At 33.3% G+C, this 25527-nt stretch overlaps 1 protein-coding gene across 1 annotated transcript in view; it reads right to left on the bottom strand.

Annotated features, from left to right (window-relative positions):
* The window catches only part of LOC108911670, a 115257-nt gene extending 89788 nt beyond the window's left edge, over positions 1 to 25469 (bottom strand). The window contains exons 1-3 of the mRNA XM_023455169.1: positions 25247 to 25469; positions 21945 to 22199; positions 3570 to 3850 (exon numbers count right to left, since the gene is read on the bottom strand). Of these exons, the coding sequence (XP_023310937.1) occupies positions 3570 to 3850; positions 21945 to 22199; positions 25247 to 25469 (759 nt within the window). The remainder of the gene's footprint in view (positions 1 to 3569; positions 3851 to 21944; positions 22200 to 25246) is intronic.
* Between the last annotated feature and the right edge of the window lie 58 nt (positions 25470 to 25527).

Raw genomic sequence — 25527 nt, 5'->3', positions numbered from 1 at the left:
TTTGGTGGGTTTTAAGAGGTAGTTATTGCGCATTTTTTGACACGCAATTAAGAATTTTATGTTCATCATTGGCGCGCGTACGGGTAATAATCTCAATTTTTTTAAAGAAAAAAATGGTACGCCACTGAGATATTACAAATTAAAAATCATTTTTGAATTCCTCGTTCAATTTGTGACAAAAAATCTCTCTTGCCTTTTCTTCGTATGGGGCGCCGTTTTGATGCAAAAAAATAAAACATCTTAACGCGTATTTTTTATTTCTTTAATACATTATCAAGAACTATCTAATACAATAACATTAAACCAGAACAATAACAGAAAATAACACTAATAAAATTTTGAAAAGGCGCAAAGCTACAACAAATGTTCAAAATGACCTCCCTCAGACGTGACACAAGATTCAACTCTTCGCCTCATTGATTGTCGTATTCGCGCAAATATTCCTGGTATATTTCTTATTGTCTCACAGCCGACTATAATTCGATTCCTCAGGTCATCAACATTTTCAACGGGAGTGGAATAAACTAATGACTTAAGAAAACCCCAAATGCAAAAATCAAGAGGATTTAAATCCGGCGATCGAGCAGGCCAATGTTCCGTACCTCCCCTACCTATCCAACGATTTGGATATACTGTGTCTAAGTGATTACGTACATTAATGCTAAAATGGGCTGGTGCACCATCATGCATGTACCATAGGTGTTGTCTCAGCTGTAGAGGAATTTCTTCAAGAAGAACAGGTAACTCTTCCTGTAGGAAATTAAGATAAGATTCGCCTGTTAGTCGTTGTGGGAGGAAATATGGACCGATTAAATGATCATCAATTACCCCAAGCCATACATTTACGGAAAACTGATGCTGAAAATGAGCTTCAAAGATTCCATGGGGGTTTTCCTCAGCCCATAAGTGATTGTTATGGAAATTTCGTATACACTGTCGTCCAAAAGTAGCCTCGTCAGTAAACAAAACGGCATTTAAAAAATTAGGAATTTGAGCGATTTGATGATTAATCCATTGGCAAAAAAATAGGCGCGGAAAAAAGTCTCTAGGTAGTAGAGCTTGCACACGTTCAATATGAAACGGATACAATTGCTGTTCTTTAAGAATTTTAAATACAGTGAAGTTGCTTACATTCAATATGTTGGCAATTTTTCGAGTACTTGTTTCAGGTGACTCCGCAATTAACTCGAGAACTGCTTCTTCTAGTTGCACAGTTCGTACTTCTCGAGGGCGCCCACAGTCAACCGTTTGTTTCTTAAATGAACCATTTTCGCGCAAACGTTGATGAAGACGAGCAAATATTGTGTGATGAGGTACCCTACGTCCTGGATACAACTCAGCATACAATCGTCGAGCTTGCCGACCATTTCCATTACTTCGACCATAGACAAAATGCATGTCTGACAATTCCGCATTTGTAAAATTTTCCATTCTTTTCGATAAAAGAAAAATTAATTACTTATTAACACTAATGTTATAGCAAACTAAAAGCTTAATAAATTAATAATGACGAAACGCTAATTTGACATTTCTTAAAAATATTCGTATTTAACAGACAAATGTTGACAGTAGCCTACTAGGTAATGTATTAAAGAAATAAAAAATACGCGTTAAGATGTTTTATTTTTTTGCATCAAAACGGCGCCCCATACGAAGAAAAGGCAAGAGAGATTTTTTGTCACAAATTGAACGAGGAATTCAAAAATGATTTTTAATTTGTAATATCTCAGTGGCGTACCATTTTTTTCTTTAAAAAAATTGAGATTATTACCCGTACGCGCGCCAATGATGAACATAAAATTCTTAATTGCGTGTCAAAAAATGCGCAATAACTACCTCTTAAAACCCACCAAATTTCATTTGCACATCTCGACCGGTTTCAGAGCAATAAATTAAATCGTCAGTTTTTAAGAAAAACTTTGACACCCCGTATCTCGGAAAACGAATCATTTGCGGACATACGTTTATAAGCAAACTGCCATTATTTTCTCATGTAGAATCACCCCCTGAAATTTGTCGCACTTATTTACTAACACCCTGTATTTTCTCACAGAAAAAATAGCCACACGAGCATAAAGTTTACACAGCTCCTCAAAATGCCCACCTACGTCAGTCCTACCTAGGAATGGCGAAGACTTACAGGGTACACAGCTTTAAAGCTGTCTTGAACAACAACCCTAAAGCTACCATACACTAATCCTCCTACGAGGTACAGTGGACAAAACTTATAAAGCTGGGCACTCTACGGAGGCCTAAATAACTACATAATAGAAACTAAAGTGACCCTTAAGATCTGTATAAAAAACTATACACGGTCAGTCAAAGCCCTCAAAAAAAGAATATTTCTTGGAAATCAAAAAGCAAATAAAGTACCCAATTAGAGCGTGGACTATCATTCAGAGACCAGCTACAATGTGCTGAAGGATGATAAGATAAGGAACACCCTGTAAGTCTTAAACGAATCAAGGTATCGAGTTATAATTTTTGCCATTCAAATTATACATACGTGTATATACGAGAAATACGAGAAACCTATTAAAAGTGTAGAATTTGATCTACTTATCTCTAACTTATCTCACTACCAAAAGATTCACTAGATCGCACAGGATCTTAATAAAGATTTATCAAATCTAGAGGCTGCATAATTGGTGCTGTTATTGCATATATCTCCACTAGAAAAATATATCGTAATAATATGCAGTTCGACTCTAACTTTCATGATTTTCACTAACCCCAGTATAAACATAAAAAAAATATGCTTCTCGAGATTGAATTTCCAGAAGTGTGTTAATTTTAATGTGCTCCGGATCTACTCCAGTCCTTAAAGTTCAATTATAAGCTAAAAGCCTAACATTAAGGCGTCGCATTAAGTTAAATTGAATAATGTGGTTACAGTAAAACGTGGAATAAAATAAGAGAAATGCTTCCAATACAAAACGGTGGCGAGATGAGGATATAAATGCAATAATTTTCTTTAAGTTGTACTTTAGTAATGGGGAGAATTTTCTTCAACAAAGCCTACTAATGAGTACAATAAAACTGAAACTATACTATGTGATACCTGGAAATAAAAATGTTTTATTTTAAAGACAACCGTTTTTTTAGTCAAAATTGTTAAAATTGCGCTTGTGGCTTTGATTAAATATATGCTACCTAACTTAAATGAATTTCCAGCAACTTCTCTATCCATTCTCAGTGCTTTTATCTTGACAAGGCTGCAGTTTTGCAGAACAGGTAATTAATAGCTTCATGCAAAACTTTTCAGCAAACGCGCTATCTTCCTGTTTATAAAATGGAAATATTTTATTAAAATTTATGGAAATTATTCCGATTTTGTCACAGTATGTACAAATATGACATATTCAAATTATTTATATGCGTGTGATCGACTGCCGTATTGTGAAGAACAATGCTTTTATTTAATGTCAGCAAAATTTAATTATGTAGGTATTATATAAACTGAATGATGCGTGTTTAGCAGAAAAAGTATCGTTGTACTTTTGCTCTATAGAATACTTTAGAGAATACGTTATTATTCAATTAGAACTAGTTTTTGTATTTTTTCTTACCTTTCTTACACTGCTTGAAGTCATATTGACGACGATTTGGTCGTATTGTGGTATTGGAGGGTGATTGTCGATATCTAGTACAAGTATTTTGATCTCTTTGTCGATTTGTCGAGTAGAACCTTTTTCCTTTCCAGCTTTATTTTCTATTATGCACATGACATCTGCCCAAAGGTAATCTGCTCTGTCTGTAGTGGGTTTTTTGTTGTGGTGGGTCAGGCGTCCAGTGGTGCCAACTGACCAGGCAGTACCGGGGGAGGTGGGGGGAATTATTTGAATATTATCTGAAACAAGACAAAGTAAATTTCAATATAATCATTCAAACCATAAGTAGAGCTCGTTTTGAGTAACAGTAAGGTAGAATTGAAATTAACCAGAAGTTCTATACAACATTTGACCTAAATCTTACCGTATTTGAATAAAAACAGTTTATGTGGAGCTGTGGAAGCTAAAAATTGAAATATAAAATGAAAAGAACTACTGTAATAAACAAAAATTACTTTTAGGTACAATCATAATTTATTTCTCAAAATATCATCTTATTTTATACGAAAATGTTTTCAGTGGGCTGCTATATTAAATAGAAAAGCTAGAATTTTTTTAAATATCTGACTTATGTCGTATTAGCCTCTTACGTTTATTTCCTCCACACAAAAGTGGATACATAAGTCTCAATTCTGTTCTACTGATAATCACAGCCCCACAAAAAAAAAAGTGGAATATCCGAAAGACGAGACCCTGGTATCTATATGTTTTTGGGTTCGCTGAATTCGAATCCGATGTACTCGATTAGCTCAATTAGTTGAAGGACACTTGAAGGTCAAATGTAGAGAATCAATTGCCATCTATACGTTTTTGGGGTCGGTAAATCTGAATCCGATATCCGTTTAATGTAGAGCATCGATTACCCATAAAGTAAACTAACATATCTATACGGTTTTGGGGTCGATGAATCCAAATCCGGTGTCCGTTTGATCCGATCAGGTCTGCGTTAAGGTCAATTCAGGGTCAAATGTTAACAAAGTAAACCAATGTATTTATACGTTTTTGGGGTCGCTTAATCCGAATCCGGGATCTGTTTGACTTGATCAGATCTTCTATCCTCTTCTAACCTAAGTTCTAACCTCAAAACACTCAAGTATTCATTTATGCGTATTAAAATTTGAGTAATAAATAATATTAAAGAAAGAAAACTTTAACTCTGAGCCCATGACTTTCGAGTTTATTGTTTTCACATGACAAAATTCTAGTATCAGTAAGTCTAATTAAGTAAGCTTTAAAACCATATGTCCGTTAATGTTTCAATACTTCATGTACATTAATTTACACTGTCCTTGTTCGTTGAGACTCTTGAGAAAAGTTTTTCAAGAGATTTTTTGCTTTGATAAATCACATGAAATTACTACATCTCACTATTGTGTTATCAACACTACTACTCACTTTAATTCGTATCGAACTATTTTGTTGTCAAAAGATCTGAGAAGTGAACTCAAAGAAGAAGTACTCAAATGTCAATACGTGTAAATGCTTGAGCGTTTTGAGTTTAGAACTTGAGGGTATTTAGCAAAGCTGATCAGGTCAAACGGACCACGGATTCGGATTCGGCGAACCCAAAAACGTATAGACATATTAGTTCACTTTATTGGCAATTGATTTCCTACATTTGACCTTGAACTGACCTTAAACCAGATCTGATTTTGTCAAATGGACACCGGACAAAATAACAACTCCAAAAACATACAAATATATGTAAAGGGATGGCCAGAAGTACGGAATAAAATTCATATCTTTTGAATGAGTTAATTTTTTTTAAAACGCCGAATCACGTTAACCGATTTTGATTTTTTCCCATCTTTCGGTTATATAATTTTTCTTCAACCCCCTAAGCCCCAGCTACCCCTACTTTTTTTTTCAAATGGAAACATAAGACATTAGGGGGCTCGTTGAAAAGCTTTTAGAAAACCGAATCCAGCCTTACCAAATAAACAAGTTTTATTTTTTCAATAACAAGTTTTTTTTCATTTAGAAATTGAAACGACTAGATAATTTACAAAAATAAACTCAATGTCGCAAATGCTGAAAATGTCCTCCATTCACTATTTGGCATTCTCCAAGACGATAGTAAAAGCTGTCCACAGCATTCTGAATGACTTCAGCTGGTAAATTATGCATCTCCGCCCTAATCTTGTTCTTTAAATTCTCAATATTATCCGGTCTGTCCTGGTAGACTCTTTCTTTCAAATATCCCCAAAGAAAATAATCCAGGGGTGTTAAGTCGGGGGATCTTGGCGGCCATTCAACTGTACCCCGTCTACCAATCCAGCGATTTGGAAACATTTCATCTAAGTATCTTCGAACATCAATACCAAAATGTGGGGGAGCGCCATCTTGTTGGAACCAAATTCTTTCATTCGGTATATCTGGATCAATTTCATGAGGGAAAATCACAGCTAGAGCAGGTATCAGGTCAAATGTTAGGAAATCCAGGTAGCGTGCGGCAGTAAGATTTTCTTCAAAAAAGAATGGGCCCAAGATTCTGTTGTTGATGATACCTGCCCATACATTAACTTTTTGTGGATGCTGCGTATGCGATTCGCATGTCCAGTGTGGATTTTCCTGGGACCAAAAGCGATAGTTGTGCCTGTTAACCACTCCATTTAAATAAAACGTAGCTTCATCCGAAAAAAGTACGTCTCGTTGAAAACCATTATTGTCGTCACACCGTCTCATCATTTCCTCACAAAATTGTAATCGCCTATCATAATCGTCTTCCAAAAGCTCTTGGACAAGACATACCTTATAGGGGTGGTATTTCTCTTGTTTCAGAAACATTCGAATTGCAGTTCGAGAAGCATCGTGATTGCGGGCCAATGAAACAGTTGAAGTATGAGGATTTTCAACAAGTTCTAATGCAATGTCTAATTTCTTTTCTTCATTCAAAGCACGTGCCCGTCCAGTTTTGGGCAAAGTCTGTACTGTACCGTGTTCCTCAAATTTGTGAAATATTTTACTAACTGTCCCTTGCGAGATTTGGTTTTCGGGATATTTCGCATTAAATAAATCGCGCACTTCAGCCTGACTTCTTATTTTGTCTCCACATCCAAGCAATATCAAGATTTCGATGCGTTGCCTTTCCGACAATACCATTGCAATTCAGTAAATAACTTGATTTTGACACAATAGTAACGTTTCGAACTCCAATTTACAACTAAAGCGAAAAATTAACCAGAAAGCCTGGCAAGTAAGTGGTGCCAAAAAAACGCAACATAAAAAATATATCTTTTTTGCGTTAGCAGTGATAGGTACAGTTTCAAATTCTTTATTTTATTCTGTGCAAATTCATGGAGGATAACACTGAAGATAATTAAATTTTATTTCACTTGTTAAGTAGGTGTTTTATACAACCCTAAAAACCTTGCTATTGAAAAAATAAAACTTGTTTATTTGGTATGGCTGGATTCGGTTTTCTATAAGCTTTTCAACGAGCCCCCTCATGCCTTATGTTTCCATTTGAAAAAAAAAGTAGGGGTAGCTGGGGCTTAGGGGGTTGAAGAAAAATTAATTATTATATAACCGAAAGATGGGAATAAATCAAAATCAGTTAACGTGTTTCGGCGTTTAAAAAAAAATTAACTCATTCAAAAGATATGAATTTTATTCCGTACTTCTGGCCATCCCTGTATAGATTTACTTTGTTGGCAATTGATTCTATATATTTCACCTTGTACTGACCTTCAACTAGAGCTACTCGGGTCAAATGGACCCCGGATTCGGATTCAGCGACTCCAAAAACGTATAAATATATTGGTTTACTTTATTGGCAATTGATTCTCTATATTTGACCCTGAACTGACCTTAACTCAGAGCTAATCGGGTCAAACGGACACCGGATTCGGATTCAACAACCCCAACAACATATATATACCAGGGTCTTGTCTTTCGGATATTCCCCATTTTTTTTTTGTGGGTCTGTGAATAAAGTATTTTTGACTACGAGACAGAAATGTAGATTTATTGATTTTCATAAAGTAAACTGATATTTTTTATAAGACTTCAGCAGACAGATATCAAATGTCGTCCAGGTTTTATGTGTCACAAACTCCCGAATATGATAATTTCTTATTTGTGGTAAACTTTCATAGAATTTCACGGAATATTGGAAAACTTCTGACAGTGTCTTGTTCCAGTGCCCCCTAATACAACATCCGCTAGCTTTTCAATCCCTAAATTTAAAACTTCATGCATCACAGTAAAAAAAGTTATGCATACGCGAAAAAGGTCAAAGGTCAGGTCGCAGGGAACTTGCCATGTGGGTCCCGCGACTTCCACTTCGTCGTGGTCTAACTTTGCAAAGTAAACGGAAGACAAAGCGAACGGCAAAAGTGAAATGTAAATAAGACTTGGCAGGGAAAAGTTAAAGTCGGTTCCTTTAATAATCTCATTAATGCCGTGGCAATTATTTTTGGGCATCTAAGTGGTGAAGTGGGCGTTGGAAAATTTACGGTCCGAGTTGAGATAATGGAGGCGAGATGAGAACTATTAATACTTTTTATTTTCTGGTACAATACGTATAATTTATTAAATAGTTTATACACTTTTACTTACAGACAATAACAAATGTTTATAATGAATGTGTTTTTGTAAAGTAGGAAAAACGTTGACAATTAGAAGAAGTCTATTTCACTTAATATTTTATGCGTCAAAATACCCACATTTATAGTATAACAGTATGTTTATACTGGCCTTCGGATAATGTTTTTAGAGTAAAACGCGCAAAACAGGTATTAGATCGATATATTGGTAGTCAGGTTTATTATTTATTATTTACTGACAACAACAATAACAAGAGAATTACATTTATAGCACATAATCAACCAAGGTTCAAGGTGAAAGCTTTATAGAATTTGTGTAAATAAGTAATTTTCTATTGTATCTCTATATTAATTTAAATAAAACGTGCCTATTGGAAATATAATAAGCCTAATGAAACTATTGAATTTTAATGAAATTGTTATTATTTTAGTCATAACTACAGCTTAATAAATCTTGTATATTTTTGGAAAGTTGAAGTTATCTGGTACATAGTAGATAATCTAAAATGTAATTTTTAAATAATAAATATTTTTCCACGGTCGGGAGTAGAAATCAGTTTCTATGACATCAAAATTAAAACAGAAGTAGTCGATTATTCCCAAGGGAGTATAATGCTCCCAAGGGAGTTTACATTATGGAGAACGTTTTTCATGCAAAAAAAAAGATAACATTGAAATTATTTATTGACATTTAAATTAAATGTTACATTTGTACAATTTTCAAAATTAATATTAGAAGGAATATTACTTTCGCTTACATTTACAGTTTTTGTGATTGCGCTAGTAGTGGTACCTACTAAAACCTGATTAGCAATTTTGGTCTTATTTTCAATGGAGTTCTCGACATAACCCTCAGCGACTGTCGTTGATTTCCAACCAGCATGACGCTTTATTGTCGTGATATCCACACCAGCATCTGCCAGTAATGTCGCTGAAGATCTTCGTAAGCAGTGACCAGTATAACATGCAGCATCAGGTAATTTTAAATACGAAGCTACTACACTCGGAATTTTTCCCATGGTATTCTTGCCAACTGGCTGCGAACTACATTTTCCTGCTTTGTAGTACAAAAAAAGGCGCTTATGCTTGACGTGGGGAGGACGAAGGGACAGGTATTTTCGAAACAATTCAAGCATATTTCCCACATCGGTAACCACAAAGGTTCGTGGAATCTTTGTCTTAGTGTTTGGAATTTTTACAATCAAGGAAGAGCCTACATCCTCAATATCATCTACAGTTAAATTGACTAGTTCATCAGTTCGACAAGCTCCGGCAATCCCCAGAATTAATCCAACCTATAAAAAATCAAAATACTTAATAATTGAAATACCTAACAACAAAAGTAATCTTACCTTAATCATTAAGAATTCTTTGTCATCTGCACTTGATAGAAAACGGTCGATTTCACCCTTTGTCAATATTTTCGATTTTTTCGCTTGATATCCGTCACCGGTTCTTTTCAAAAATGCGATCAGCTTGGGGAATTTGCTTATATCTATGTTGTCGTAAATTATCAAGCATGACTTAACCATAGAATATTGCGCCCATAATGTGGAAGACTTGTAATTCTTTGCATTTTCACTGAAGTATGCCAACAAAACATTCTCGCTGTATACTTGAACATTTTTCTCGGCGCACCACTTTTTGAACCGATTGTAGGCTATATCGTATAAAGATCTTGACTTCGTAGGCAGCAAATTGCTTATTGCAATATTTGCAGCCTCCACAATCTCTTCCGACTCACAATTATTCATTGTGCACTAAACAAACTTTAAACTAAACCAAACTAGCACCTTAATTTGACAATTCTTTTTGTTTGTTTATTTTGTAGTTATGACAATAACTCAACGACTACTAAATAAATGCTCAAATCCGAATACAATAATTCTGGTGCTACTTACTTCATAATGACAAAATATGTGTTTTTAAGTTAATGAGACCGTGGAAAAAATAGTATATACCATTCGGGAGAGATGCTATTTTGTCCTCGGTGCATTGTAGCCCTCGGGCTTCGCCCTCGGCCTTCAAATTGCACCTCTGCCAAAATAACGCATTTCTCTCCCTTATAGTATAATATACTATTACAGTGTCGCAAAATGATACTTTTTGTCATAGTTGTCAAAATAATGTAAAAAATTGTCTTTTATGTCTTACTGACGACTATTTCAAACAATCATAGTCTCTTTTGTAGTTTAAAAAACATATCTACTCTTTATTAATCTTTTTCTATTTACTTTAAAGTTTTTTTAACAAACCGATAAACACAAAATTTACCAGAGTACCTTAGGTATAACGTGAATTTATTCGCTGTTAAATTATTTTGAAAAATGGTTGTTCGTTTAAGGGAAAAACAGAGAATTGAAATTTTAATTATACGAAGATAAAATCCGTAGTCAACAGGAGGTATGTGACTTATTTCACCATAAGTATCCAGACCAGAGAATTAGTCGAGCTACAATAAGTAAAGTATCCAAAAAGTTTGAAGAAACCGGAAGTATAAAGGATTTACCTGGACCAGGACGGAGAAAAACGGTAAGCGAAAATGACCGTCAAAATGTGATACTCGCCGATATTGAAAATCCTCACTTATCCATTAGATCTATCAGACAACTTCAACTTGTCAAAATCCTCAGTTAACAGAACTCTAAAAGTCAAAAGTGGCAACCTTACAAAGTTAACGTCTTACAAGAACTCTGAGCAGATGACACAGACAGAAGATTATTACTATTATTATTGATATTACTGTTTTGCGAGGAAATTAGAAATTTATTTGAAAGACCCAACTTAAAAAATCATAATTTTCACTGACGAAGCAACTTTTTCTTAAACGGAACCGTGAAAAGTCAAAATACTAGGTTTTCGAGCCCAGAAAATCCTCACTGGATGCAAGAAAAATAAACATAAAAGTGAACGTTTGGGCTGGAATAGAAAATCGCATACTGGGACCTTATTTCTTTGAGGGCAATTTGACAGGAGAAATTTATTTGGATTTGTTGCGTTTTCAGCTGATTCCAGCCCTGGAATTAATTTTTCCTAACCCTAATGAGCACGATATGCCTGCTGGTGATGTCTGGTCCCAACAACATGGTGCCCCTCCACATTTTCGCCTCTATGTAAGAAATTACCTTAATGAAGTTTTCTCAAGGATAGGCAGAAGAGGGCCGCTTGAATGGCCACCACGTTTCTATGACTTAACCCTACTAGACTCTTTTTGTGGGGCCATCTAATAAGCAAAGTGTATGTGAAAAGACTAGACACTATCCTCCGCCGCGTCTGTCTGTCTGTCTGTCTGTTCGCGATAAACTCAAAAACTACTGCACTGATTTTCATGTTGTTTTCACCAATGGATAGAGTGGTTCTCGAGGAAGGTTTTAGTATATAATTTGTTAAGTTTTTGTATACATTAACGATATTTGTTGGAGGTGTCGGAAAAAAATAAGCCGTCTGGGAGCTTTCAACGAAAACGCTGCCTAAACCCTTTGAGATATAACAAAATAATGTATGGTGGAATTGTGTATCTTATATAGGTCTACAGAAAAGTCCGCGATGGCATATGTCTATCTCTTAAGGATAACATACTATATCCATTTTAATACTTTAAAAAATGGGCAATTATAAAGCGGTAATTGGAAAGCTATTTACACAAATACGGTATTAATCCTTATCATTTTAAATACGTTAGTTGGCTTGAGCATTTCATGAAGATTATTTTTTCCCTTTACACCATGCAAATTAAATGAATACCTTAGGAGATATAGCAAAATCAAAATAATGCGCAACGAAATTAATTTCGTGTCGCCGTGATTCGACCGGGCCGCGCGGGCGCCCCGTGACCCCGCGCCTCGCGTCCGAGCCGGGGGGGTCCGAAAGTTTATGTAGTGTATCAATGTATGGTGGAATTGTGTATCTTATATATGCCTACAGAAAAGTCCGCGATGGCATATGTCTATATGTTAAAGATAACATACTACCTATATCCATTTTAATACTTTAAAAAATTGGCAATTATAAAGCGGTAATGTAAAAGCTATTTACACAAATACGGTATTAATCCTTATCATTTTAAATAAGTTAGAGGCTTTAAGCATTTCATGCACATTATTTTACTCTTTTACACCATATAATTTAAATGAATATCTTAGGAGTAATCGCAAAAAAATTACGGACGCGAGAATAAAATTCAAGCGCCTCGCTTCGCTTGATGCGATCGCCGACCCTCCCCCCGCACCGTCTTGCCTACTGTTTAGCTAATAAGCCGAACGATAACGCGCGCGTGATCCTTTAATAAACTGACTTGGAGCGAATGGAGGTGACGACTGACGACTGTGTTTTCTTTCTGGGTGTTGTTGGAAAGTTATAATTGCGTTCGATATTTTAAGGTCACATTTTTGTTTTGTATTTGTTGTCTTTAGGTAGTCGGAACATACATAGATACTTGCAAACATACTTTTATTTCATTGAGTTTTAATAATTTGTTTGTTTTTTTCTTATTGTGAATCATTTAAAACTTCATAGTCGCATTTTTGTTTCGTGTTTGTTTTCTTTAGGTAGTTAGATACCTAACTACTTACTTATTAATTAAAATTGATAGTCCTGAACATAGGTACTTTAATTTAATTCGTTTTGTTTTCACATTGTTGGTAGTTACCTATATTGTTTTAAATTTAAAGGTTTTGCATTTTTAGTTTTGAGTTCGTTTGTTGTCTTTAGGTATATAGATATATCGTGAATTATTTTAAAATTAATATTAGGGTCGCATTAGATGAAAGATGATTGATTTTTTGTTTGTTACGATTTAACTCAAAAACTACTCAACCAATTTTACCGAAAGCTACATCTCCTCGGAGTAACATAGGCTATTTTATATTTGCCCATGCGAAGCCGGGGCGGGTTGATAGTAATTGATAACTTTGAACACCGAATTGGGCATTGTGCAATGGTTAATTATTGACTTGTTTCAGTAAATTTTTTTAAACTTCAACTGGAAAAAAACATGAATTTTATTCCATCATTTTAGGACACAGTGTATATTTTAGATAATAAATAATTGTGTGCTATTATCCATTCACAAAAAAAAAACAAGAAAAATCAAATAGTTTTACGTTTCACCTTACCACAATATGTAGTTGAATTTTACCAACTGACGACTTCAAAAGAACTGTGATTTAGCATTTCAAAGTCCTTCACCTTGTTCGTCTGTTTCAGTTTCGGTGTATCAAAATAGGTATGAATGAGAGACGTTGGATATGTATGTAAATGTAAATGTGTCACAGCATGATTTACAGCTTCGTGAAAAATTTGATTGATTTATTTTTACTGTCACAAGTGAAATACTGAAATATGAAGTACTTTCAATATTGCTTTCAATGAAATTGATAGATCGCGAAGTCTAAAATGACTTGAAATTGTGTGTACCAAAGTCGTGAGATTGAGAAGGGGTTGTATATGGTTATTATTATTATGGACGTAGCATTTTTCTAACTTTTATTCGTAACTTTATAATCCTTTTGCAATTTTAATAAAAGTTGTAAAGGTTTGATTCAATCTGCATATTTAATCAATATTAATTAAACGGCAGTAAACAAAGTAAAAACTAAAAATTTTAATAATTTTCTCTCTATGCTATGAAAATAATTGTGAATCGACAATCTGCTTTTTGTTATAATTCTACATCGTTTTGTTGCATATTTTATTGACATTTACTAGGATAATGGTTGATTTATTTGTCGAAATATATTTGTATTCGAACCGCACAATCTGTTGGGTTTGTAAAAAATTTGAATTTTATTGACAATTACCAAATGCGATGATTAAATATTGTGTCCGACAAAATTTCGATGCCTTTGTTGATTTAACACAATATATTTGCATATATAAATTCGAGTATCATATTTCGGACAATATGTAAGATATTTTTTTATAAAAATAATTAGTACATTTCTTGTAATTCCTGAATTATCCTTTTTACACGATGAATGATTCGAACCAGGATTTATTTTTTTCTATATCTTTTATATTTAAAGAGTGTTCCAGAATTCACGCAAGAAGTAATTTTGATAGAAAACACAGATTTTTAATTAAAAATTGTGTGGAATTTTTTTATTGTTTCATAAAGTATATACAGGGTTATCACGAAGAGGGCCCAGTAGCATTATCTCAAAAAGCAGTCAAAATGAAAATAGTGTCAACTTACTCGCACTTCCGGTTATACCGGAAGTAATCATCAACTCTGTTATTTCAAATGGTACTACGGAAAATTCATTGAATAGGTCTTTTTGATAAACCCCTGTATAAAAATTTTCAGATTTCAATTCTGGCTACTTTTTGAGATAATCCTACTGGGCCTTCTTCATGATACACCCTGTATGTCAGGCATGGCATATCGGGTAAATGGCCTCCATGGCATTGCTGGCATATGCGCACTCATTTGTCGAAATTTCCATGACCGTTTTGCCTAAATGCGGCTGAATTTCGTTGAACAGCGCTCAAGTTCCTCTTTCAAGGCGTGGACATGTTGGCATAAAGCGCAGACTTCTAAAAACCCCAAAGAAAGACTAAAACGGCGACAAGTCGCACGATCTGAGCCAATTCGGATCACCAAAACGGGAAATTACACGTCCAGGAAATGACTCATGCAGTAATTGAATTGTTCACGTTGTGAATACATTTGTTTCTCAATAATCACTCGTGGGTTTTCTGAACCCCAAATGCGCTAATTTTGTCAATTGACGAAGCTATCAAGATGAAAATGGGCCTCCATCGCTTAAGATGATTTTGTTCGAACAATCAACATCGCTTGTTCCAAAATCCATTCAACGAACTCTCTTCGCTCTGCGTGGTCGCTAGGCTTCAGTTATCGAGTCAATTGAACATTGTAAGTATTAAGATGCAAATCTTTCGTGAGAATATGCTGTATATTTCTCGAAATGTTTCTCGAAATGTCCAGTTCTTGACCACGGTACCGAATTGATGTTCGTGGACTCTCAGCAACACTCTCACGAACTGCTCCGATATTTTGTGTTGAACGACTTGAATGACGGACAGAAGAGTGTTTAAGATTGATTTAAGATAATTGATTCAATCTCTCTGAATTTGTGAATCAATCTCTTCACAGCTGAAATAATTCTTCACGATACAATAATTACTATCACATTACTCTATTATTATTTTATAATAATTATATTTTTTAGAAGAAATTTGCGAGATAATTCCAGCTCAATGTGCGAAATGCTCATCAACTAAAGTAGTATTTAATTAGCAGTAGTAGCAGTATTTAATTCTTTTGATAACATAAAATTTGATATTACCTAAACGTTAAACTAATATAATTTTAATCTTTTCATTTAATTTGAATCTATACCAATTAAGCAGAAACGTGGAAACTATCCCGAAAGTTAGACGAAATTTAATTAATAGCAAACGTACAAAAGAAAATAATACCCCAGCAGTAAGATTATTGTTCGCAACTCAATCTATACATTCCAATTAGTATTTCCGTCCGTTCCTGAAATTATATTTAACGTCATAAGTTTAGATCCGAACAATTCAGTTATTGTCTCTGTTTCGTTTTCTAGAAAGCATCCACTAAATGCGAAGTTAAGCACAGTCGTTATTTCCAAGTAAATTCTTGACTCCTCTTTTAATTTCCCTAGACGAAATTCGATATGCGTTGTACCGCAGCCTGCTTCGTAAACAGAGATTGTTATCCCCCTTGCCATCACCTACGATTTATATTAAATTTGTGGACAGGACCGCCCAAAGGATTTTGCCGTTTAGACATTATTAACAACTCTAGATATAAGTAAATAATAATGCTGTGGCAGTAAAAAATTGAGTGCCAAATTTCACTTCGATGTAACAAAGAGCAACAAGTAGATTTTTCAAACAATATTCTCTGTTTTAGATCCGAAGAGTATATCATTATATAAGTATGTAGTGCATCAAGGCCTTTAGTTTTTATCATTTTTATTAATGATTGAAGATGTAAATAAAGTCAACTATTGGCCTTAATTTAATTTTCTAAATGATTAGTGTTGTTTCCATTATATCACAAAATCGCCATAAAAATTTTATTTCATTTGTTATCAATCATTTCTTTATGTCTGTATCAGCGCACTGCTGGTTTTCCATGATGTATGATTAAATCACGAACATTAGTGATGTTGTGTGTCGTCCATCGTAGGTGCTCAATGTCCAGCAATATGGTTGGGAGCCGACTATCTATTAAAAGTTAATTTTCAGCGTTTATATAGTATAAAATTTCATATGCTTTACTACCGACCGCAGCTAACTGCTTGAACATTATTGTTTAATATATTGTTATAAATGGTAATTTTCTTAACTGTATTTACTTATTCTGCTTCGCTTCTTTTTCTTTGCAACCTATTTTTCTTCTTTATTGTCTGGACGCCAGCTCACATGAGCATACAGTTGTAATTTAATTCAAATTTTAGTTTGTTATGTTAATAGAGGAAGTTTTTGTTTGAGAAAAAAAATGATTTAAGATTCAAACAAATTTTTATCTAATATGAGTAGTCTTACCTTAGGGTAAGGTTCTGAGAAGATTAGTATTTTCATTTTGAAATATTATACTGATTAATGAATTTAGATACTTAATCTTGAGATGGAATTTTAATTTTAACTGACCACAGTTATTCTATTTCTCGTAAAAAAATTCTAATTCATTTATGGTTTTTCTTTATTTAATACATTTGTTTCTTTCTGGCAATCAAATTATCTTCCTCTTAAAGTAAAAATTTTATTTAAAAAACTTTAGCAGTCAGCTCCCGCAATTTATTATTTTTCTTTCTTAGTTACCTCACTCTTTTTCTTTTCATGTCCCACTATTTTTTTTTAAATCACTTTCTAATTCTAGTAATCCACATTTTTATTACCAATCACATTGTCAATTCCAAATATACTTTATTACCAGAGAGCGGACAATTTATGACTTTAACCTTGAACATAGATATGTCATTCATAAACCTAGATACATTANTGCTTGAACATTATTGTTTAATATATTGTTATAAATGGTAATTTTCTTAACTGTATTTACTTATTCTGCTTCGCTTCTTTTTCTTTGTAACCTATTTTTCTTTTTTATTGTCTGGACGCCAGCTCACATGAGCATATAGCTGTAATTTAATTCAAATTTTAGTTTGTTATGTTAATAGAGGAAGTTTTTGTTTGAGAAAAAAAATGATTTAAGATTCAAACAAATTTTGATCTAATATGAGTAGTCTTACCTTAGGGTAAGGTTCTGAGAAGATTAGTATTTTCATTTTGAAATATTATACTGATTAATGAATTTAGATACTTAATCTTGAGATGGAATTTGAATTTTAACTGACCACAGTTATTCTATTTCTCGTAAAAAAATTTCTAATTCATTTATGGTTTTTCTTTATTTAATAATTTTTTTTCTTTCTGGCAATCAAATTATCTTCCTTTTAAATTAAAAATTTTATTTAAAAAACTTTAGCAGTCACCTCCCGCAATTTATTATTTTTCTTTCTTAGTTACCTCACTCTTTTTCTTTTCATGTCCCACAAATTTTTTTTAAATCACTTTCTAATTCTAGTAATCCACATTTCTATTACCAATCACATTTTCAATTCCAAATATACTTTATTACATTGTATTTCTTTAAATTGAAATCCTTTTTTTACGAAAATTTTTAATTGATCATATACTAATTTTTCTTTATTTCATCTTTTCTTTCTTTATTTCAACCATCTACTGTACGCCTATTGGTCACACTTATTCAATTTATAATTTATTTCTTTAAAATCAATTTTACCAATTTTATTTTCCCAGATTTGCCTTTCTCTTTGATAGTTTAAAATCTTTGCCCTAACTTATTCTATTACAATATATTTAGTTTTAGTAAAATTTTTCCTTTATACTTGTTACAGTTCTTAAACTGAAAAATATTCGTATAAAGAAATTTTTACATCATATAAATGTTTCATTCGGACGCTCCCTCTGCTTGGCGCATCCACCATTAATTAGAAAAATAGCTGTTTCACTACAGGTATATTTATATTCTATCTATCAAAAACGTGGTATTCAATTTCATAAAGAAAAATATAGATATGTTTTCTTAATTAAGTGATTAGTGTAGGTATATCTATCAGCCTCGTGTTTGTCTATTGTAACTTTCCATTAGCACGTCCCCTAATAATAATTAAATTAATACCACAGTAGTTTTCTGTCCGTTGGCTTTTTCAATTGCCTTTCTTTTTACTACGTTCTGTACAGGGTCGTTCAGAAAATAGGTATTCCTTAAACCAAGTAGCTTTAGGAAAACGCGTTGCTGTTCGTTTTGAACTGGGTATATGAAGTTTTTTGGTATGAAAATAATTAATTATGGCCGCATGAGAATATAATCCCAACTTACGATTTTCAAGTTAGATACTTTATATATTTTTATCATAAAAATGCATCTTAGTGGCAGTACACATGGTATTAGATTTTAGGAAATTTCGGAATGTGGATTTACAATTAAACAATAAAAATAAAAACAAAAACTAAAATTTTCATATCGAATTTACATATTCTCCTATTTTGTATGTTATCACCCTGAACCTATTTGTAAATTAAATATTAAATAAGATTCCTACTTAATACCTAAATCGTTCAAAAAGATACGAAGGCGCCACATGGTTTTTTAAGAGAAAAAATATTCATCGCTACTATATATCACACCATGTCATTCATTTGACAGATGTGTTAATAATGCGATGTTATCTAAAAGGATCATTTTTTAACTTAATTGGATATTTCTGCTATACTAAAAATAAAACGAAATTTCATAAATAACTCCTTGCGACACGGATCAGTCAAGGGGTTGATTTAGGCTACCAAATTTATAAAATAAACTGTTTAACGATGCTTTTGATACAGCCACTCATTTGCTTAAAATTCTGTTTTCATTTCAGTGTAGCATAAAATCCCAGTTGCATAAAAAGTATACAATTTATATTATATCTGCTCAAGGGTTGTTAAGTTGTGTAATAAAATAGAAATACGCTCATAATACAGGGTATTGAATTTTGACTGCCTTAATTTTAACAGATGATAGAATACATTAAAATAAACAAAAAAACCTTATATGACAAACTAAACTCAACCATACCATAAAATTCAATTTTTATCACTTTTTGAACTTCTTTATGCTTAATTCTAAAAAATAATTAGCATTGCAATAAATTTAAAATTCATATCGAGCAATGTGACAACGGCGCGGCATATAACACGAGGTACTAAGCTGTCCAGCATTATGCAATTTAGTTAGTATCTGGAATTGGACCGTGTCTGGGCGTTTTTTGCGTACCACTATTTCCTTTTTTTGAGGTGTTTTTAAGCGAGTGCGTGAAATATGGATTCGAAGTTGTCGTGCGTGCATCGAAAATGGTAATGGACATTTTGAGCATATGTTGTAGTTTGTTTTTTACTTGTGCGTTTAAAAATGACTGAATTTTGCATTTTGGTAAGTACCTAAATTATTTTTAATACGTATGATTATTTGGATTACGTGAATCTTTGGGTACTTTAATTACCTACATATTTATCAAATTCATATTTTGATTCCTTCCTGAGTTCCTGTTTTCAGAAACTCATAATAATTACTACAAAAGCGATACATTTTATTTTATTTATTTAAAAACTGGCAAACGATTGTCTTGAAATTTACTAAATGTTTCACAATAATAGTTGTTTAATTTTTTTCCGTAGGACAAGTCTGCCGCGTGCACACGTGGTATGCACTAGCTGTGTAGCGTTAGGTTAAGCGCTGTTGTCACATTGTGATGAAACTCCCCAATATTAATACTCGCTGTATTTTGAAAACTGTTAAACTTACGCCCCTGTAATATACAACTTTTTTGTTCATTTATGATTAGTCTATCTCATGCTGGCAGTCAAACTTCTTACACCCTGTATATTAACAATGAATCTTTTCAGGCTCAAGTCATTGGTGATCTTAAAAAATTGACCAGTTTCTTATTTTTTTCTTCCGTTTGTTGTAGACACTTACATTAATACTAGGTCCACACAAGCACTATGTTAGTTAGTTATGTTATCTATAGATTCGATTTCATTGTTTTACCATACCAAATAGACATGGCTCAGTAAAATATTGATAAGTTGCTATTTTGCGATGATAGATATCTATTTTTAAACCGTCGTGAAAGATACCAAATATCTTTTATCTCGGTTTTTATAATTTCGATGACATATCAACATATTTATTAACAAAACTGCAAGTTGACCAACCTATAATATTTTTATCTATGTCTTCTACTTATGTCTTGTATATTATAATTATTTCAAATTTTTCAGGTTATTTACTTCCTGATAAATGTTTCGCTATCAACATATTAATTATTTTGTAATGAAATATCCTCTACGTATTACTAAATTTATTTTAAAACAGTGCATTTGTTTCATAGGGATAACGTTCGGTACCACTGACAACGCTGATTTAAACATATAGTCGAAAAGCAAATCTACTTTATTGCGAATGTAGGGTACGTATTACTCATACCACGTAGCCATGTTTGAAACAATGCTGGCTACTTTTAATACATATAGCAAACATAACAAACATACCTAGTATAACGCTCTATGGTAGGAATATTGGTTAGGTTTATAACACGCATATTAAATGTAGTAAAGACAGTAAGTGCTGTGAAAAGCTTCAGCATAAAACAGTAATAGCTTTTTAATACACACAACGAACATAGAAAACACAAAATAAAGCTCTGTGTGGTCATATTTTTTATGTACATAGTAAACGTAACGAATATAGCTCTCATATCGCTTTGTATGACTTTAGCATAAAACAGTGGTGATTATTTTTAACACACAACGATATTAGCCTATTTTTAACGTACATAGCTAACATAGTGAACATAGCTATGTTGTTGTTTTAACATAAAACAGTGGTGACTATTTTAATACATACAGCGAACATAGCTAACAAATATAGCTTTTTTAACGTATACAACAAACATACCGTTTTATCTACAGCACGAACAGTGGTTGTTATTTTTAGAAAACATAACGTATATAAAAGAAAGCTGGTGTGGTTGTAACATTGGGTCTTCTAACGAACAACAAATATAGCAATAGCATAGCGCTCTGTGTGGCTATTCTTAAACACATAGCTATATAGTTCTCTGCTGTTCGGGATGTTTTTAATATGTCTAAAGAGGTAGCTCTAGCATAACGTTCTGTGTGGCTTTGGCATAAAACAGTGGTGTCTATTTTTAATAGACTTTGCGAACATAGTAGTAACGCTCTGTGTAATTATAATATTTGCTACTTATAATGTACATAACGAACATAGCGCACATAGCTATCATATAATTTTGTGTGGTTTTAACATAGAATGGCACCAGCTATTTTTATACACGTAACGAATACAAGCTAGTATATTTCTCTAGGTGGTCGTAACACTAGATGTTTTTAACATGCCTAACAAACATAGCTAACACATAGCACTATGTGTGGCTTTAAAAACAGTGATACCGTTTTAAAAAAATAGCATACCACTCTGTGAGGGTTTCTTTTTCATGCAAAGCGAACGCAGCGAATATAACCCTGGTATTTGTTCTTTGTATCCATAGGAACCTAGTAAGCACAGCCAATATAATACTCTGTGTATTTGTTTTTAACGCGTACAATGAACGTAGTGAAAATAGCGCTCGTGTAGCACTACTCTGACATTAAAAAGTTAATTTCAAATATCAGTTTTCTTTAGAATGTTAGAAGGACTCACTTGAATTTGTAGTGTAGTTGACACTGTAACCGGGGCACATTTCCCTGACGTACGACGACGCCAAGGGCCCCAACAAGCTGGCCCGGGTGTCCTCCTCTATCCTGTACGTCACGTCGGTCCAGTAGCAGATATCGCCGAGGATCTCGTCGCAGTCCAGATTATCCGACGGGAAAATGTTCACTTGCACACTCATACGATCGCGGTCGTCGTTGATTGTGTCTACGACACAGGCCGTCGTCGAGACTTTTCCAAGACCTGGAAAAGACAGGAAATTTGATAAGATGTTGGGTTTCGATTGCTGGTATCAATTACAGTGGATGAGGATGGGGGGCGTAATTATTTTGACGAAATTTATGTGTCAGTTGCAAAGTTTCAACTCACATTTCGATGCCGCACAAGTTTCAAGTATTACACAATAGTTCTCGCTTAAATTTAATACAAATTTCCGTTCATGTTAGCTGGAAGATATTATTTATGAATAAAAATTGTCTTCTAGGTTGTACAGGGTGGCCGTTTTTAGAGCAGCACCATTGTGATCGGTTATTTTAAGAGATACGAGGTTGGTCAAATTAGGATAAAGTGCTGGATATTGCTGGCAATTAACTTGCCGAAGATATCATCGAAAAACTGAATATTAAGATTTCTTTTCTACTTTTTATTCAAAAATGGAAAGACGTGGTCTTTTTAAACTGACCATTCTATATGGAATTGAAATATGTAGTCGTATTAGCCGTGACCTCTGTTAGTGTGGATAAACGGTAAGCATCTTGTGTTTTTCATTTGCATGCCAAATTAGATTTTCGTGTTGATTCAGCACATTTTTCTGATCACGTATATGTGTCATATGACATAGTTTATATTTGTCAAAATACGGAATATTTTTACATGTAATGTTTTGAAAACAAAACTTCCAACAATTGTTTAAAACAAAATTTTCACGGTTTAGTTAAATTTCTATGAACAATGTCAATGACAAGTTTTAACAAGTTCAAATAATTAAAAATTCACATGAACTAAAGCCATATATTCTAGATGTTGGTGTAAAAATTGATAAAATTTTGTTGTTTGTCCTCAGTTTATCAAGATGATTTGAAAGCAAAGTTGACTGATCTTTTGATTTTTTAAACAGAAATTCCCCCCAAAAATTCAAAAAATCCAAATTAGCCACCCTATCTTTAAAAACATTGTTTTGACGTGAGGGATCCTCATCTATATCTCTCACTTGTTTCTTTCAAAAATAAAAATAAATATAAATCAGACATGGCAACCGTTATAACATTTGTTGGTAAAACCAAAACTAAAAAATATTTTGAACTAAAAGTTGCTTTTGTCTCGTTCCCAGGCAGCATTTACGAATTACAGTTTTAGCGTTTTAGGGAATCGATACGTCATAATTTTTTTAATCATTTTCGGATTCGTTGAAAAATTTTACTAAAGATAGGTGGGTTGGATGGCTAGTTTGGAGTTTTTTAATTTTTGGGGGGAATTGAGGGTGAGAGGGGGGAACCCGTGTGTCAGAAATATTTTTTATCATTTTCGGATTCAGCGGAAAATTTTAATATAGATAGGCAGGATCACGTCTCTAAAACAATATTTTTTGTCGTATTGTGTAATCTAAGGACTGTACTTTTTTTTATTTGTATCTATTTTGGAGTTTTGTTTGTGTTTTTGGTACCTAGTGTAACTATATTTTTTTTCTAAGCATTTTCTGACCCATGTTCATAAGAAACTTTCCGTTTAAAATGCGGTTTCCTATTTCCGGTTTCAATTTGGCTTTAAATTACAGAAAAGAATGAACATAATAAATGTTTATATCAGAAAAATATAAGCTTGTTTTCTCAGCCTATTTCTATTTTGAAAAATAGCATTTCAATGCAATACATTATTTTATTTCAAATAGCGTTGTTTTAACAATTTTTTTTGACGTTCTTTGTTTAAAAATTAAAAAAGTAATGGTCCAAAGAAAAAGTTATGTCTACCAACCCTTGAAATTATGAAGCTTTTTTTCGAGAATATCCCGTATAACAGTGATTCAGATAATGAAAATTTAAAAATAACCTCAGTTTGCCCTCATCTCTTTTAGTTACCGAGCTACAGAAAAAAAAAATCGTAGGAAGAAACCTAAGAGTTTCAAAACCCACCCATCTACTTCTATGCAGAATCAAACGTATTTCAACATTTTTACTCTCGAATTGGTCTGGCAGAATTTTCAGTCTAAATAGACATTTAGTGTCCAGATATAGTTTCCTGACAGTCAATCAATAAATTCTCTGATATCGATAGTGATTATTTTACGTTCTCAAATTTAACGCTTTTTCTTATAGATAATAGAAAAAGACAGGCGGGAGAATTTAGGGACTACACTGTCAAATATTAAACAAACTGAAAGCGACGTAAAATTTTGAGGAAAGCATATTTCATAAGGTTCACTCGTACGTTTCAGCGAATGACAAGTGACGGTACGGGATATAAAGCGTTTTATATGCGGCGGCGTCTTCCATGAAAGTAAATTTCAGAACATACGTTACTTTGATGTCTACAAATTTCTTCAGGGCTGAAATATTCGTGGAATCACGATATCAGATCAGTCACGAAATGTTTCTAATTTGAAAATTCGCTGTACGAATTAATTCCCAATTTAGGTTTCCTAATTATTTTTTGTGATAATTCAGTCGAAGTTCTTGATGGAAATAGGGAGAGAATTCTGAAAATTCCGCTACGCCTACTTTATCCTTTTGTTTTTTAAATAATTTTGAAGGGCTAGCACAGTATCATGAACATTACTAAAAGTGATACGTGATAATATACTCGCATATAGCTGTTTGTTAACTTTGCTAAATAAGCAGTTACTATTTTTGTGAATGCATAAATTTACTAAACATAAATCAAATTGAATCTAAATAGCATACTAACACGCACTGTTTGTTTCTTTCATTACATTTGTTTCATGCAAATTTTTTTTTCATATAACTGCGCCGTAAAGTTTTTCTGAACTATGTTTACAAGGTAAAAAAATATCCATTTATTCAGCAAACAGACTTTTCTATATGACTTGACGTCAATTTGTTTTAATGAAACCTATGAGCTAAGAAAAATGTTTACTAAATGGAATTGTTAAAAATACCATTTCAGGAGATATTGAACATTTGACATTGTTTAATATTTAACACCCCGTATCTCGAAACTCAGTGGCTTTAAATATGTTGTTCATTAAAGTTTTTTAGTTTAAAATCACTGAGGAACAACTTCATGAAGCACGAAATGAATTTAAAAGGCAGGATTAATACTACTAGAATACTTACTTTTTATATCGCTTTGGAAAAACGTTGGAGTGAGCAACACATCTCCAGTAGTGGCGAAGACTTGGAAATATTTCGACGTCCCATTAATGGAAAACCTCAAGTGCTGCAAGTTGCTCCTAACTTTAGTCCCTTGATTGTCCCTTGCAAGTAAAGTGAGTATGGGGTGGTCCGACGGCGGTAACTTCGCTTTGTCGCTGGGAAGTGTGAGCTGTACGTCTATCATTGTGAAATATACACTCCACACTGCAACAAAATGATATATTCTCATAAATGTTTGCACG

Source organism: Anoplophora glabripennis, unplaced genomic scaffold (genome assembly GCF_000390285.2).
Source record: "Anoplophora glabripennis isolate ALB-LARVAE unplaced genomic scaffold, Agla_2.0 scaffold575, whole genome shotgun sequence".
Classification (NCBI taxonomy): domain Eukaryota; kingdom Metazoa; phylum Arthropoda; class Insecta; order Coleoptera; family Cerambycidae; genus Anoplophora; species Anoplophora glabripennis.
The sequence above is the reverse complement of the archived record's forward strand: the minus strand, read 5'-3'. Positions and strand labels throughout refer to the sequence as shown.